Source organism: Lampris incognitus, chromosome 10 (genome assembly GCF_029633865.1).
Source record: "Lampris incognitus isolate fLamInc1 chromosome 10, fLamInc1.hap2, whole genome shotgun sequence".
NCBI lineage: Eukaryota > Metazoa > Chordata > Actinopteri > Lampriformes > Lampridae > Lampris > Lampris incognitus.
Window position 1 is genome coordinate 4,725,014 of NC_079220.1, and position 17,069 is coordinate 4,742,082.

At 45.8% G+C, this 17,069-nt stretch overlaps 1 protein-coding gene across 1 annotated transcript in view; it reads left to right on the forward strand.

Annotated features, from left to right (window-relative positions):
- LOC130119947 (uncharacterized) overlaps positions 1–9,615 on the forward strand; it is a 39,032-nt gene extending 29,417 nt beyond the window's left edge. Inside the window, exons 9-13 of the mRNA XM_056288550.1 lie at positions 868–987; positions 2,726–2,749; positions 2,952–3,055; positions 5,214–5,267; positions 8,303–9,615. Of these exons, the coding sequence (XP_056144525.1) occupies positions 868–987; positions 2,726–2,749; positions 2,952–3,055; positions 5,214–5,267; positions 8,303–8,374 (374 nt within the window). The 3' untranslated portion in view covers positions 8,375–9,615. The remainder of the gene's footprint in view (positions 1–867; positions 988–2,725; positions 2,750–2,951; positions 3,056–5,213; positions 5,268–8,302) is intronic.
- The last annotated feature ends 7,454 nt before the right edge of the window (positions 9,616–17,069 follow it).

Here is a 17,069-nt window from a genome sequence, read left to right on the forward strand (position 1 = left end):
CTTAGAGATAGGGTGAGGAGCTCGGACATCTGGAGGGATCTCAGAGTAGAACCACTGCTCCTTCACGTCGAAAGGAGCCAGTTGAGGTGGTTCGGGCATCTGATTAGGAGGCCTCCTGGGCGCCTTCCTTTGGAGGTTTACTGGGCACGTCCAACTGGGGGGAGACCACAGGGTAGACCCTGAACTCGCTGGAGGGACTACATGTCCAATCTGGCCTGGGAACGCCTTGGGATTCCCCAGGCGGAGCTGTAGGGTGTTGCTGGGGAGAGGGACGTCTGGAGTGCCCTACTTAGCTTGCTGCCACCGCGACCCGACCCCGGAGAAGCGGCTGATGATGAGATGAGATGGAATGTTATATTTTAATGTGGGTTACACTTATTTTAGATAGGAGTTCACCATAGCAGCCAAATGCAAAAGAATGGTTTTGTTTGAGTAAAACCAAGTTTATCGGATTGTTGAGCATTGTGTGTATGAACTCAGCCACACAATTGCTTGCTAAACCAATATTTTGCTAATCTTATCAAGAAATAGATTTTCCTGGAAGGTTTGTGATAATTTCTTACTCAGACTGCCTTGCCAAATCTCACAATGAGCCATAACAAATAAAAACCGCCCAAAGATGAATCTAAGTCGAGTTCACAGAGTAGAGCAAATTAAATAACTAGTATTGCTAATATTTCCACTGATAACTAATTTGCTACAGCTGTCTCTGGCAGGAAGACCTCCACCACTGTTGGCTCTTCCAAAACCAGCAAAACCACATCACAGTGCTCATGCCAAGCTCAGATGCTTGTTTTTTTGTTTTTCTTTTTAGCTGTTATCAGGCTGTATACTATTTGATATTGACTTAGCTGTCTGTATTCTTAGATTCACCTTCATCAACTCAGTCTACGACACAGCCAGCAGAAACAAAGCAGAATAAACCAACAACATTTGCAACAAAGCCTGAGACAACATCCACAGCTTCTGCTGCAGAAAGTAACACAGGTAACCCACCCACGCCTGGAAACACGCACGGCGACCAACGCCTGCTCAGGGTTCATACGGCCACGGAAAACCTGTAAAATGTAGTAAATTGGAAAACACAGTTTCCAGGTTTTTTTAATTTTTTTTATTTTCATTTTATTTAATCCATTTATTTTATTTTAGATTTCAATTTTCAGATTTCCAGATTATAATTTCCAGAGGAAGATGCAGAGGACGGCGGCATGGTGGCGCAGTGGTTAGCGCACTCGCCTTACAGCAAGAAGGTCCTGGGTTCGAGCCCCGGGGTAGTCCAACCTTGGGGGTCGTCCCGGGTCGTCCTCTGTGTGGAGTTTGCATGTTCTCCCCGTGTCTGCGTGGGTTTCCTACGAGGGCTCCGGTTTCCTCCCACAATCCAAAGACATGTAGGTCAGGTGACTCGGCTGTACTAAATTGTCCCTAGGCGTGTGTGTGTGTGTGTGTGTGTGTGTGTGTGTGTGTGTGTGTGTGTGTGTGTGTGTGTGTGTGTGTGTGTGTGTGTGTGTGTGTGCCCTGTGATGGACTGGCGGCCTGTCCAGGGTGTCTCCCCGCCTGCCGCCCAAGCCTGCACCGACTCATTTGTGGTCATCCATCCATTATCCAAACCGCTTATCCTGCTCTCAGGGTCGCGGGGATGCTGGAGCCTATCCCAGCAGTCACTGGGCGGCACAATCTGCATACAAATAACACGATATTACACTTTCACACTGCGTGCAATGCATACGCCAAAATAATACGCCACTCCTTTCCATTAACTTCTGTGGAGAGCCGATGCGTCCAAATACCACGCATCACCTTGAACGGTCATGACGTCACCAGCGAGGCTCAGTTCACGCAGTTCACCTGATGCGCTGACATCCACAAGCAGGTAAGAAGGGGGAACCATCTTTTCTGTAATTAAATCATGGTATTAACGGTAGTATTTTAGTTATTTTATTAACCCTGACCCTAACACTAATGCTAACCCTGACCCTAACACTAATGCTAACCCTGCACCTAACGCTAATGCTACCCCTGACCCTAACACTAACGCTAACCCTGACCCTGACCCAACACTAATGCTAACGCTGACCCTGACCCTAACACTAATGCTAACACTAACCCTGACCCTAACACTAATGCTAACACTAACCCTGACCCTAACACTAATGCTAACCCTAACGTGAACGCTACCCCTGACCCTACACTAATGCTAACGCTAACCCTGCACCTAACGCTAATGCTACCCCTGACCCTGGTTGTGGATGCCCGCGCTTCTGGTGAACTGGGCGACCTGAGCCTCGCTGGTGACGTCACGACCGTTCACGGTGACGCGTGGTATTTGGACGCATCAGCTCTCCACAGAAGTTAATGGAAAGGATCAGCATATCATCTGCACACAACATTGGATTTTGGGGTACGCACTGCACGCAAAGTGCAATATCGTGTCATGTGTGCTTGCTCCCCACATGGCAGGTTACTGCACAGTAACCATCCGCCTGCTGCTACCACGTAAATAATACAAATACATCCTGCCCCGTCCTCTCCAAATACATTGTGAAGTATTACCTAATAACTCTTTTACCTTCACGCGGGCTGATTTGGAAACCGCTGGGACGGCAGCTCATGTATCTTTATACTGGGATATAGTGCAGGCAAAACCACCAACCAAATACCCTGATGCAGATTTGACTCTCCAGATAGACCTGAGTAACTGTGGATTTGTCTTTTCGTTCCCTTCTAGAAAAAAAGCAACACGTCGAAGTGGGTAAGTGCCAATTGTCCACTCGTTTTAAAAAAAATCCACTTCTTTCCTTTCTTTTCAAACGGATGAAACGACATTGCTTTCAGAGCTCAGTTACTGACATGCAGCACTGTTTTAGCAGCGATCTGAAATGGACTGGGTCCGGCGTTGACTATGTGACTCTAATGGGAGTTGTGTCTCTGGTCTCTCCATGCCACGTCCACAGGTACGCTCTCAATCATGCTGTTGATGTTACTGATGTGCGGCTGCATCTTCAGCCTCGTTTACTTCTACTGGCAATGGTGCAAGAAACAAGGTTCCCTTCCTTTCGTAAGTGTTGGCAGTTGTGTGCATGCGTGCGTGTGTGTGTGTGTGTGAGTCGCTGCATTTACAGTGCCACATCCATTTTACACAGTCTTTGAGTTGAAATTGCAGTGTACGTTTGAATCTAGTTTTACGTGACGATGCATGTCAACATATTCCCATATTGTTTTCAAAGTGGTGCATTTTTACGTAAACCCGCCTTTGTCTCCTTCCTGATAAGCAGGTTGGTCTGTGTCGTTTGGGTCATTGTGTACTTGCATCACAATTCAAACCAATAATATTGTAGCGAATTCGGAGGGGGAGAACCGCCACAGCCGGGACCACGGGCGACTACGTTAACCAGTCGATTAAAGGGTCCCGACCCGTTAGCCAAGGCCTAGCGAGTCTATTTATCCCGTGCACGTAACACTAGCCCCCCTTAGGGAAGCAGCATACCACCTCCCTCATTCCTCTGGGTGCACGCGCTTCCGATGACCTCACGGTCTTACCATCCCATTTCTGACCCCAATGTAGCGAGAATTCGGCCGGGAACCGCCACAGCCGGGACGCGAACCCGGGTCCCCCGCGCCACGGGCGACTACGTTAAAGGGTTCACTCCGTTAGCCAAGGGCTAGCGAGTCTATTTATCCGTGCACGTTACAATATTAGTGATAATATCAATGTGGACCGCCCGTCGTATAACAACTGCTTTGCGTTATCACACCCACCAGTAATTGAAAACTGTTGACAGCTACCTATCATGATAATACAAAATGGTTTGGCGCCGTATTTTTGTTGCCCCCCCCCCCAAAACTCTGCTCCCTTTCCCTAAGATCCCCTGGCTGCAATCCAGTTGGTTGGATTTTATCCATTTTGAGGATTTTCGACAGTTTGCAACCTGTCGACAAATGAGTCCTAGGCAGCTCCACTGGAACATTTAGGTGTTCAAAGAGTAGGACATGTCACATAATTACATGCTTGTGTTGGTAGTTTGTGATGTTGAGATCCTGTAGTAAAAGTGTGAGTCTTGCGCGTCCATTAGTGATAGAGTAGTGAGTGTTTCAGTATGTTGGTTGTAATGCCACTAGGGGGAGCCGTGCAAGTCTGCGGGAAGAGCGATGCGTGACATCACATAGACTCAATGCAGAGAAACTCCACCGGTGTCAATCTTCAATACAGAAGAGGCAAAACATGTTAAACCCAAACCAACTTCCACAGACAAGATGGTGGAAAGTGACCAGGAAGGCAGCCAGTATGAATCAGACCTGCAGTGTCCTTTAACACACACCTGATGTAATGAGCTGCCATCCCAGTGCTCCCAGTCTTTTCTTTTTTGGGGGGGGGGTTCCCTTTCCCCGCCTTTTTCTCCCCAGCTGTATCTGGCCAATTACCCCACTCTTCCAAGCCGTCCCGGTCTCTGCTCCACCCCCTCTGCCGATCCGGGGAGGGCTGCAGACTACCACATGCCTCCTCCCATACATGTGGAGTCGCCAGCCGCTTCTTTCACCTGACACTGAGGAGTTTCGCCAGGGGGACATAGCGCGTGGGAGGTTCACGTTATTCCCCCCAGCCCCCAACAGGCGCCCCTGACTGACCAGAAGAGGCGCTAGTGCAGCGACCAGGACACATACCAACAGCTGGCTTCCCACCTGCAGACACGGCCAGTTGTGTCTGTAGGGACGCCCAACCAAGCCAGAGGTAACACGGGGATTCGAACTGACGATCGCCGAGTTGGGAGTGGTCCCAGTCTTACTAGCCATGTGCTGAGCCCACGTGACATCAGAGTGTTTACACAAGACATCCCGGGGATTTCTCTGAACCCCTCATGTAGTTTACATGAAATCCTCCATGATGAGGACACCCTGATTAAAACTGCCTTTCAGAGATGCAACTAAAACGCATCTTAGTTGTATGAGCTCTTTATTTTCAATCATTTTAATGAATCATTGATGAATTGATTTATCTTCCTGTTTTTTTTACGATGGAGTTACCTTTCCTTTAATTTTGTTTACATAGGCACCTCTACGGTATTCGTCAAGAAAGGAGAGAACAGGTCTCTTTCAATCTCCCACCCAGATTTACCTCGCGGGGATTCAAACCAGCAACTCTCCAGTCACAAAACTCTCTGAATGGACATGGCTGCCGTCAGCTCGTTGTCAGCTTTAACGTGTCCTCTCTCTTTCAGAGTTCAGCATCGCCTAGGAATGCAGAAGAGACCCTGGAAGAGAACACACACATGGTAAGGTTACCTTCAAGTATGGAAAATACATAAACTGTGAGTTCATTATAAATTAACACGTTAGCCATGTGGAAGGAATGACAGCAGTTCTTATAGAATGATTACTGATGTCAAAGTAATGGCTAAATAAGTGCGAGGTGATATGATTACCTTTTCTCACCTTTAACCTCCACATTTTCTCTCTCTGAGCGCATGCTGGGAGTTTGGTGGTGGAGAGTGTGGTGAGTTCGACTGTCACGCCCCTCAGTGTGCCCAGCTCGTCCCTGAAAACATCACTGTACCGCTGCAGAATGTCCTCTGTCATGTGTGCACACTTAATTTTATGCCAGTTGAGTCTGATTTTGCGAAGCCAGTCATGGCCCAAAAGACTGGGCCCCCTGCCCTTAGCCATCACCAGCCTGGCTTGTGCTTTCTGGCCCTCAGCTGCAATGCCCACATATAGTATATGCTAGCTCTGGGGGTATTACGTGTTTTGAGCGTGGAGCTGTGGGTCACTAACAGATTGCTGGTCCCCTCAGACAGCATGCAGCAGGGCCCACTAAAACAGATGTGGCTAACAGCAGGGGGAGCAGCAGGCGCTGCTCGAGGCAGTCCCTCCTGAAAACGGTGTTAAACAATCAAGTTAAAAACTCCACTGCCATCTCTCCTAAACACCCCCATGCCTCCACAGGTGTCATCAGGACCAACTGCCTTTCCACTCTTCATCCTCTTCATAGCTGCCCCCACTTCCTCCTTGCTATTCCACTGCACTTCTTGATTGACTATCTCCACATCATCCAACCTTCTCTCTTTCTCTCTTATTTTCTTCATTCATCAGCCCCTCATAGTACTCCTTCCACCTTCTCAACACACTCTCCTCACTTGTCAACACATTTCAATCTCTGTCCTTGATCGCCCTAATCTGCTGCACATCCTTCCCAGCTCGGTCCCTCTGTCTAGCCAATCGGTACAAGTCCTTTTCTCCTTCCTTAGTGTCTAACCTCTCATAAACTTAACATACACCTATCCTTTGCCACCTTCCTCTTCACTTTACACTGCATCTCCTTGTACTCTTGTCTACTTTCTTCATCTCTCTGACTATCCCACTTCTTCTTTGCCAACCTCTTCCTCTGTATAATTTGCTGTACTTCCTCATTTCACCACCAAGTCTCCTTGTCTGCCTTCCTCTGTCCTGATGACACAACAAGTACCTTCCTAGCTGTCTCCCTCACTATTTCTGCAGTGGTTGCCCAACCATCTGGCAACTCTTCACTACCACCCAGTGCCTGTCTTACCTCCTGCCTCAACTCCACACAACAGTCTTCCTTCTTCAACTTCCACCATTTGATCCTTGGCTCTGCCTTCACTCTCTTCCTCTTCTTGATCTCCAAAGTCATACAATATAGTCCACCTGTGTGCACTTTCCTCCACTCTTCTACGTCACCCTGTGTTCCTCCCTCTTCTTGAAATATGTATTCACCACAGCCATTTCCATCCTTTCAGCAAAATCCACCACCTTCTGTCCTTCCACATTTCTCTCCTTGACGCCATACCTATCCATCACTTCCTCATCAACTCTGTTCCCTTCACCAACATAGCCATTGAAGTCCGCTCCAATCACTGCTCTCTCCTCCTTGGGTACCCTCTCCACCACTTCATGCAGCTCGCTCCAGAATTCTTCTCTCTTCCATCTCACACCCATTCTGTGGGTCATATGCGCTGAAAACATTCATCACCACACCTTCGATTTCCAGCTTCATACTCATCACTGTGTCCAACACTCTCTTCACCTCAAGCACACTCTTCATATACTCTTTCCTTCAGAATTACTCCTACTCCATTTCTCCTCCCATCCACACCATGGTAGAAGAGTTTGAACCCACCTCCGATGCTCCTGACCTTACTCCCCTTCCACCTGGTCTATTGCACACACAGTATGCCTACCTTTCTTCTTTCCATCATATCAGCCAGCTCTCTCCCTTTACCAGTCATAGTGCCAACATTCAAAGTTCTGACCCTCACCTCCACACTCTTACCCTTCCACCTCTAGACACGCCTTCCTCCTCTCCTTCTCCTTCTCCTTCCCCCAACAGTAGAAAGGTTTCCACTGGCAACTTGCTGGCCAACAGTGCCGGTGGCGGTCGTTGGTAACCCGGGCCTTGACCGATCCGGTATGGAAATTAGAACACTGATAATAATATCCATCCATCCATCCATTCTTGTTTCTTGTTTCTTTCTTGTTTGCAATGGTGATGGACAGGTTGATGGACGAGATCAGGCAGGAGTCTCTGTGGACTATGATGTTTGCGGATGACATTGTGATCTGTAGTGAGAGTAGGATGCAGGTGGAGGAGAGCCTGGAGAGGTGGAGGTATGCACTGGAGAGAAGAGGAATGAAAGTCAGTAGGAGCAAGACAGAATACCTATGCGTGAATGAAAGGGAGGACAGTGGCATGGTGAAGAAGATATGAAGAAATGGAAACGGATGATCCGCTATGGCGACCCCTAATTGGAGCAGCCTCAAGTAGTAGTAGTAGTAGATTAGGAGTACTGCAGGAATGGGTGGAAGCTTTTGGAGAGAAATTCTCTGTCCCCTTGTTTGTTTTGGGCCTAAATGTGCAGTAAGAAAAAGACTCTCTCTGGTTCTGGTCAATTTTTTTGTTTGGAACTATTAAGCAAGCGATCTGGAAGACCAGGAAGAATAAGATGTTAGGTCAGGGCTGGACTGATGCGGTGCGGCGTCTAAAGGGTTTGGTAGCGGCTCGTCTGAGGATAGAGCACGCTTTCTACACCCTGAACAGTAATCTGGACTCTTTCAGGGCACTGTGGGGGGGGGGGGTTAAGACAGGTTTTCTGTTTACTGAGGGAAGATGGTTCACTTGTTCTCAGCTTTTAATTCGTCATGGTCGTGTGTGTGTGTGTGAGTGTGTGAGACAGGGATGTTTTTGTGTAAATGATTTCAGCGTGAACGGTTTATATTGAAGTGATGGGAACGGAAAATCTTTATAATGTGGTGTAAATAAAAATTGTTTTAAAACTCTCTCTCTCTCTCTTAGAACACCCACGCCAATGGCCACACTGCGTGTGACGTCTTTGTAAATGACAACAGTGAGGAAAGCCATGTTTGACCAGCAGACTGCACTCCATTCCCACACTGTCCCTCCATCACCAAACCACTGCCATCCATCTCTCTCCTACTCCAGACGGCAGGGTCGATGCACTCCGGGGACACGGTTCTCACAACACGTTTCGGCGTGTAAACGACAATTTGTCACAAGTTCCCCAGACTCATTTCAGACTTGTGTGCTTCTGAATCCTGGGCGACTCAGCCTTTGGATTGATAAATCCCTCCGCTAACCAAATTTCAGTGTTACGCATGATCCATCAACGCTCTTCACGGGGTTGTAACACGATGGATGGCATTGGGTGTTCAGACAGACATCAGGAGCCCCACACGTTTTGGGACATGACGCCTCAGTGCAGCTTCAATGGGCCGCGGCGTCGCGAGGCGGGGACTGTGAAAGCCTTGTGGCCTGAGGACGGACTCTTACGAGCACGCCGCATAGCAAAGAGGAGGAGAAAAGCTCGGGACTCAACAAGCCCGAGGATGTCGGTGATGTGAACTGGGGCTGCTACCTCTCCATTATGGCACTGATGCTTTTAATAAAGCGTATGGGGAGAGCGGGGGACTGATCAGTCTAAAGAAAGTTAATGGAAATTGTAAGGTGTATATTTAAACAATTTTTTAAAATTTCAGCTGCTGGGGGTCCGCGGTGGCGTAGCGGTCTAAGCATCGGCTTTGTGTCGATGCAGTTGCCCACCGGGGACCCGGGTTTGCGCCCCGGTCTCGTCAGATCCGACTATGGCCGGACTCGATGAAGCAGCAATAATTGGCAGTGCCGTCTTGGGGAGGGGGGCGGAGTCGGCTTGTGTTCGTCACATGAATGCGTCTCTGTGTGTGTGGGGGAAAAGCAGTGGTTCGGCCTGGAGTCGCCTCGCCACTTCCGTGACAAGGCGACTCCTTCCAGACTGCCGGCTGGAGAGATGCAGTTGGCGACTGCAAGCAGTACGAGGGTGGGTGTTTGAACTAAAATAGGGAGCAATTGGCCACTTAATGGGGGGGGCGAATTTCAGCTACAGTCAGTGAAATAAGCTTTAACATAACCTTCAAAATGCTGTACAACTGAAAGTACAAATAAAATATTTCTCTTAACGCTTTGACATCACTGAAATCAACAAAGACAAACACAACAGCAAAACTAACTAAACTATTACACAATGCTTGACTGCATGATGATATTACAGGACAATAATCCTTTTATTGTTATGAGCTTAGCCAGCTGGAGAGTTAAAAAATGTCATGAAACGAATAAACAGGCTGCTGTTGGAACGTGAGCTAATCTTTTAGTGGGGACACTGTTTCGAAAGTGGGGGCCCCAGCCTATAATCACAACGTGTCGCTGTAAAACTGGACCCAACTGCCACGTGAACACGGTGGCCAGCCAAAGATTTCTTGAATCTTGGCAAAAATCGATAAGGAATCAATTTCATATTGGTTGGAGTCTCGTTGTTGTCTGTGCACTGCACTTTGCATGTTAAATGTGAATTCTTTGTAAAGTTTGACTGCTTACAGTCGGCCATTTGGGCTACTCAACTACAAAGCTATGTCCACAGCGACCAGGGGTTCATTCTGCAGACACATTTAAGCGTGCAAAGTCACAGGAATTGAAAGTTATAGAGTTTATGGTCCTATTGTGGTCTATGGAATTCCTGCTGAGCACCTTCTTTAGAGTTTGTGTGAGATGCAGGAGGTGTGTGGGAGGGTGTCTGCATTGTACAGCACTGGTCCTTTGAGTCACTGTAGGCTTCCTTTGTAAGCTAAGTGTGATGTACAAATGCTCTCTTCCAGTTGTTCCATGTGTAATAATTATAATAATAATTACATTTCTATAGCGCTTTATCTACACCCCCAAAGCGCTTCACAGTGAAGGGGGTAACTCACCTCAACCACCACCAATGTGCAGCACCACCTGGGTGATGCACGGCAGCCATTTTGCACCAGAACGCTCACCACATGTCAGCTTGAGGTGGAGAGGGAGGAACCATTGAGTCAGTTACATGGGGGGATGATTAGGTGGCCAGATGGAGGGGAGCCAGGTTGGGAATTCTGCAAGGACACCGGGGAACCCCCTACTCTTTGTGATAAGTGCCATGGGGTCTTTAATCACCACAGTGAGTCAGGACCTCGGTTCAACGTCTCATCCGATGGACGGCCTCTCCAACAGCACAGTGTCCCCGTCACTGCACTGGGGCATTGGGATTTGATATTTCTTGTTTTTATCAGGATCAGAGGGAAGACTGCCCCCTACTGGCCCACCAACACCACTTCCAGCAGCAACTCAGTTTTCCCGGGAGGTCTCCCATCCAAGTCCTAGCCAAGCCTGTACCTGCTTAGCTTCCGTCATTTGGCAGAACCAAGGTACACGTGGGTATGGCTGCCGGCCAATTTGAATAACGGCTACAAATGGATTTAGACAGTACAAGTAAATTCAAGAAGACAGGTATTGGCTACCCAAAACATCACCATCCATCATTCCAGAACGTCCTTAGTAGATATCAGTTTGCTTCGATTGCTGCATTGTTAACTGAAGACTACAAATATGAGCCAAGTATTTAGGAAGCTACAACAAAAAGAACCTGTGATTCTGAATGCAGAAATCTGGGTTTGTTTGGACCTTGTTTTTGTTCTATTGTTTGTTTTGGGGGGTTTTTTGGGGGGGGGCACATTGGTTTACTTTGATTCAATCAGCTCCATTCAACAACCCTTGCGCATAGCTCCTAGTTATATTATGCTTCAGGAAGCATAAATATTTCACTGCCCTCCCTTAGGGAAAATCTCTTTTTGTGTGACTTCCACAAGAGAGATCAGAGTGCCAGTCCCAAATCCCAAACAATGATTGTACAGCTCGTGTCAGGTCTCTCTGGGGAGTAGACTTTGGAAAGGCTATATCAGATGATGAGTGGGACAGTATCTGGTCAAGCTTTCCGGGTTGCTTCTTTATCAACAAAGCCAGGAAGTTGCAATTTAGGGTCATACACAGCCCAGACAGCATCCGGATGTGGGCCACTTCAGGTAATGATGTGGCACTGATGGCCTTCTTCTGGCCCTGACAAAATGGATGTGAGCCTGAAGTGGCCCACATGTATAATAGCAAATATGGCCCAAATATGCCAAATCAAATGTGGGCCTTTTTTGGGCAAAGAAGCGGTGCTCTGGGCAACATGCGATCTGGATGTGACGCTGAAGTGGCCTGTGTGGTAAACGGTGAATATGGCCCAAATATCACAACACAAATATGGGCCACCTTTGGCAAATATGTGGCACATGCAGCTTGGTTCTGGCCCAGATCTGGCAAACAGGAGCGGACCGCCCAAGTGCCATCATGCCACGTGGTATGTGGGCTGGATGAAAGTGTCGGTGAGGGACGGGTCTGGGCCATAGCAATTTTGCTATCTGGGGGGCTTCAAATCTCTCTGGTGAAACGTAACAAGTTTAACCCTTTACTTTCTGTAATAAATGTAAACTCACTGAAGGTTCATATTTCCACTGTATTTTTGAGTGCCCTTTTATTAATGATTTCTGGGTCGAAGTATGTCAAGAAATTTATGCTTATTCAAGAAAAAAACTCTCCCTTGAACCTATTCTTTGCATTCTGGGAGTACATTCAGCTGCATTAAATCTCAGCCCTTCTTCACTGAAGTGTCTTAAGGTGCTTCTTTTCGGTGCAAGGAGATGCGTGCTTCTTTGGTGGATCACGGACTTTGTGCCTACGGTTTCACATTGGATTCGGTGTGTTATGGAGCTTATCCCTTTAGAAGCTGTACGCTTCTGGCTCGAGGACAAACCATTCAAGTCTTTCTCACATCCGAGATCCCTTTCTGGACTATACTGGAGATGACGGGGCCCAGGCCGTCCGAAGTGATCTCTATGGTCTAGCATGGACTGAGATCTTGCATTACACCTCCATATGGGTCCTATTGTGATATGCCATTATCCTATCATCATCATCATACCTGATTACCTTCTTCTTGGTTTTGTTTTGTGTTTATGTGTATGTAGTATGTGTGTGTGCGCATTAATAAATTGTTAAAATGTGAAAAAAGGAAGGAATTCTATCTCAGCATTTTTCAAAAATGATATCTGGGATGAGGTACCAAAGCTTGTTTTTGTTTAAGATGTAATACTTTATCCAGGTTACCTTGAATATTGTGTTGGATGAGTCAAAATCATCCATCCATCCATCCATCCATTAGCCAAACCGCTTATCCTGCCCTCAGGGTCACGGGGATGCTGGAGCCTATCCCAGCAGTCACTGGGCGGCAGGCGGGGAGACGCGACCCAAATTGAAGGAATTTTAGGGCCTAATAGTGACAGAAAAACAAGGCAGTTTGTGTTCTTATTTCTGTTGGTCTGGCATTCCAGAAATGCATCCCTATCACTGAATAAGGTGACTGACCGAGAGTAGTTTTGTGCTGTGCCACCCTGCAGTCACCATTTGTTGATCCCCTAGTGGCAATTCTATTGGTGCTTGTTTTTGTGACATATGGACAAAGTGCAGCTGGGGCAAGATTGTTCAGACATTTAAAAATGAATTTGATAAAAGAAAATTTTATAAAGCTGTCATACTTTTTCAGAATCATGCAGTGGTACCATTTGGTCTTGCCATCTCAATCTTGCCAAGAGAGGCAAGATTGAGGTGGTTTGGACATGTGTGGAGAAGAGATGCTGGGTATACTGGGAGAAGGATGCTGAATATGGAGCTGCCAGGGAAGAGGAGAAGAGGAAGGCCAAAGAGGAGGTTTATGGATGTGGTGAGGGAGGACATGCAGGTGGCTGGTGTGACAGAGGAAGATGCAGAGGACAGGAAGAGATGGAAACGAGCGATTCACTGTGGCGAGCCCTAATGAGAGTAGTTGAAAGTAGTGGTAGTAGCAGTAGTAGTTGCAGTAGTAGTAGCAGCAGGTGTAGTAGCAGTAGTAGTAGTAGATACAGTGGTGCCGTTTCATTTGTTTTTGAGCCATTATTTTCAGTGCTTGTTTGTATGGTGATTTGACAGGTTTGACATTTGACTTTGAAGCCTGACTCCATACAGTAACACAATAGGATGAATGGGAAAATATTACGGCATGCATGAACAGTTGAGCTGCCTTAAGGAACACGTGATATCATCATGTATGTCTTATCATTCTAAAACAGTTCAGCATCATCTTAACTGTCCTATATAGCTTTTTAACGTGTTCATCAAATTTGAGTTGGGAGTCCAAAATTACAACTAAAATGTTAAAATCACTGACTTCCTTTATTTCCTTTTGGTCTATTTTAATTGTAAGCTCATCTTTTGCATTCCATCTCATGCAAAAACACATTGACACAGTCTTTTTAAGATTAAGGGTTCGATGATCGTATTTGAGCCCTTGGAATACATCCTCCATTTCATTTGATAATGTCTCTGCTGCTACACAGGGGTATTTCAGATTCAGATTTAGATAACTTTGTTTACCCCAGAAGGGCAATTCAGTTTTACAATCTACCCAGACCATACACAAACTCACAGACAAGTGGCAATCATCAGTAGGCCAGAGACAACAGACGGATCAGTACATGGACAAGAGATGCACGCTGCCACCCTCATCTGGCCTTGCACGCAGACTCACACGAGGACCCAGGCGAAGGATAAAAATTCAAATAAGTTAAAAGAATAGAATAAATAAATGAAGTATCCTAAGATGCATTGCACGTTACATTCCAATACAACATTCAGCGAACGTACAGGCCCACAAGCCACGTGAAAAACAAACAAGGTATAAACCAACTATTGTGGTTTAAAAAGATATAAAGCATTCATTTAAAATGACTACTCTTGCCTGACAGCAGAAGGAATGAAGGACTTAGAATAATCAATCAATCAATTAATCAAGTTGCATTTTATACAGCGCTTTTCTAGCCGCAACAGCCACTCAAAGTGCTTTACAATTAATGCACCAATGATACCAGCGCTTATCCCCTTAAAAGATCAATAGGCTAAACATCCATTTACGATTGCCAATTAACTCATATTTAAGGTAGGAATTCTCATATATGATACAGCCACTACTGTCAACTAATTGGGTCACTGACGAAAAGCCACTTTATTTTGTCATTGTACAGGTTACAATGAAATTGTTCTCTGAATAGCAATTCATTTTCCTAGGGGGCGCTTTCTAGCGTCGGCCTGAGGGCATTACAGTGTTTATTTAACGGATACATACACTACCGTTCAAAAGTTTGGGATCACCCAAACAATTTCGTGTTTTCCATGAAAAGTCACACTTATTCACCACCATATGTTGTGAAATGAATAGAAAATAGAGTCAAGACATTGACAAGGTTAGAAATAATGATTTGTATTTGAAATAAGATTTTTTTTACATCAAACTTTGCTTTCGTCAAAGAATCCTCCATTTGCAGCAATTACAGCATTGCAGACCTTTGGCATTCTAGCTGTTAATTTGTTGAGGTAATCTGGAGAAATTGCACCCCACGCTTCCAGAAGCAGCTCCCACAAGTTGGATTGGTTGGATGGGCACTTCTTTGAGCAGATTGAGTTTCTGGAGCATCACATTTGTGGGGTCAATTAAACGCTCAAAATGGCCAGAAAAAGAGAACTTTCATCTGAAACTCGACAGTCTATTCTTGTTCTTAGAAATGAAGGCTATTCCATGCGAGAAATTGCTAAGAAATTGAAGATTTCCTACACCGGTGTGTACTACTCCCTTCAGAGGACAGCACAAACAGGCTCTAACAGGTACTATTTAATGAAGATGCCAGTTGGGGACCTGTGAGGCGTCTGTTTCTCAAACTAGAGACTCTAATGTACTTATCTTCTTGCTCAGTTGTGCAACGCGGCCTCCCACTTCTTTTTCTACTCTGGTTAGAGCCTGTTTGTGCTGTCCTCTGAAGGGAGTAGTACACACCGGTGTAGGAAATCTTCAATTTCTTAGCAATTTCTCGCATGGAATAGCCTTCATTTCTAAGAACAAGAATAGACTGTCGAGTTTCAGATGAAAGTTCTCTTTTTCTGGCCATTTTGAGCGTTTAATTGACCCCACAAATGTGATGCTCCAGAAACTCAATCTGCTCAAAGAAGTGCCCATCCAACCAATCCAACTTGTGGGAGCTGCTTCTGGAAGCGTAGGGTGCAATTTCTCCAGATTACCTCAACAAATTAACAGCTAGAATGCCAAAGGTCTGCAATGCTGTAATTGCTGCAAATGGAGGATTCTTTGACGAAAGCAAAGTTTGATGTAAAAAAAAATCTTATTTCAAATACAAATCATTATTTCTAACCTTGTCAATGTCTTGACTCTATTTTCTATTCATTTCACAACATATGGTGGTGAATAAGTGTGACTTTTCATGGAAAACACAAAATTGTTTGGGTGATCCCAAACTTTTGAACGGTAGTGTAAATGATTGTGTCATCAAGGTACATTTGACAACCAGTTCTTTTACAGCATATTGGTAAATCACTTATGTATAAGCCGAAAAGCAAAGGCCCCAAGATTGCGTCTTGTGGAGTACCCATTTTGGATCGCCAGGGGACTTAATGTTTTGCATTGAGTTTAACACGTTGCTCTCTACCTTCGAGTTATTATGCAAACCAGTTGGTTGCTCGCTTTGAAAAATTAAAGGTTCTAAGTTTGTTCAGAAGTATGTCATAGTTCATGGTGTCAAAAGCATTTTAAGCTCTAAAAATATCGCTTCCACTATATTACCCATGTCTAGTGAGCTCTTGATGTTTTCAGTGAGCAGTTGGCCATTTCTGTTGAGTGCCCTGGCCTAAATCCGAATCGAATCGTTTATGATAAATAAGTTCACAGAAAGTTGAATCAGTTCATCTGGACACAATTTTCTCAATAAACTGTGTGTCCAGATGAACTGATTCAACTTTACGCGATTTCCTTGCCTGGACTATTGAGTATGCATAAAGATGCATAAGTTCATTGCTTTCAAGGTGGTCAACCAGTTGTTCTGCAATAAAAAAAATTTCCAGGACCTTTGAGAAATCAGGTAGAATAGAAACTCTTCTATAATTGCCTAATTGGTCTGGTGCTCTAGCCTGAACATTTTGCTGTCTTCTTATTTGTATCTCTTTGTGACAAAAACCATTGCTTTGCTGCGGTTTGTGAAAATGTGGCTGTCAGTTTATCTCAGAAACAAAGCTGCTTTTTATCTCTCTCTCGTCTTGAGTATTACTCCAGAAATGCAATTTACGTCTTCTCGCAGTCACTCGGTTCTCAACAGGAGGCCCTATAATCTTCTAAGGCAGTGTTTCTCAACCCAGTCCTCAAGGACCCCCCTATCCTGCATATTTTCTTTGCAACCCTGCATAGGCGCCTGTTTGTAGTTATTCAACCAATCAGCAATGAATTTTGTCAGACGTTGCACACCTTGCATAATTAAGTGCTGCGACATGATTGGTCGAGTAAGGGGCTACCTATGCAGGGTTACAATGAAAATCTGCAGGATAGGGGGGTCCTTGAGGACTGGGTTGAGAAACACTGTTCTAAGGACACGTGGGGAAGCAAACCAACTATTGCAAATTTAGCACAGCCGGTGAAAAAGAGTCACACCCTCTCTGGATGGAGGATCCACGTTTATCACATAGCTGTGGGTGCATGTGCACAATATAAAAAGCGTACACGAGACAGGAACCCAGCACGCCCACTGTATTCAGCGCGCATCGAGCGACGAGACTGTTATTTTGAAAGTCAAGGCGGCTC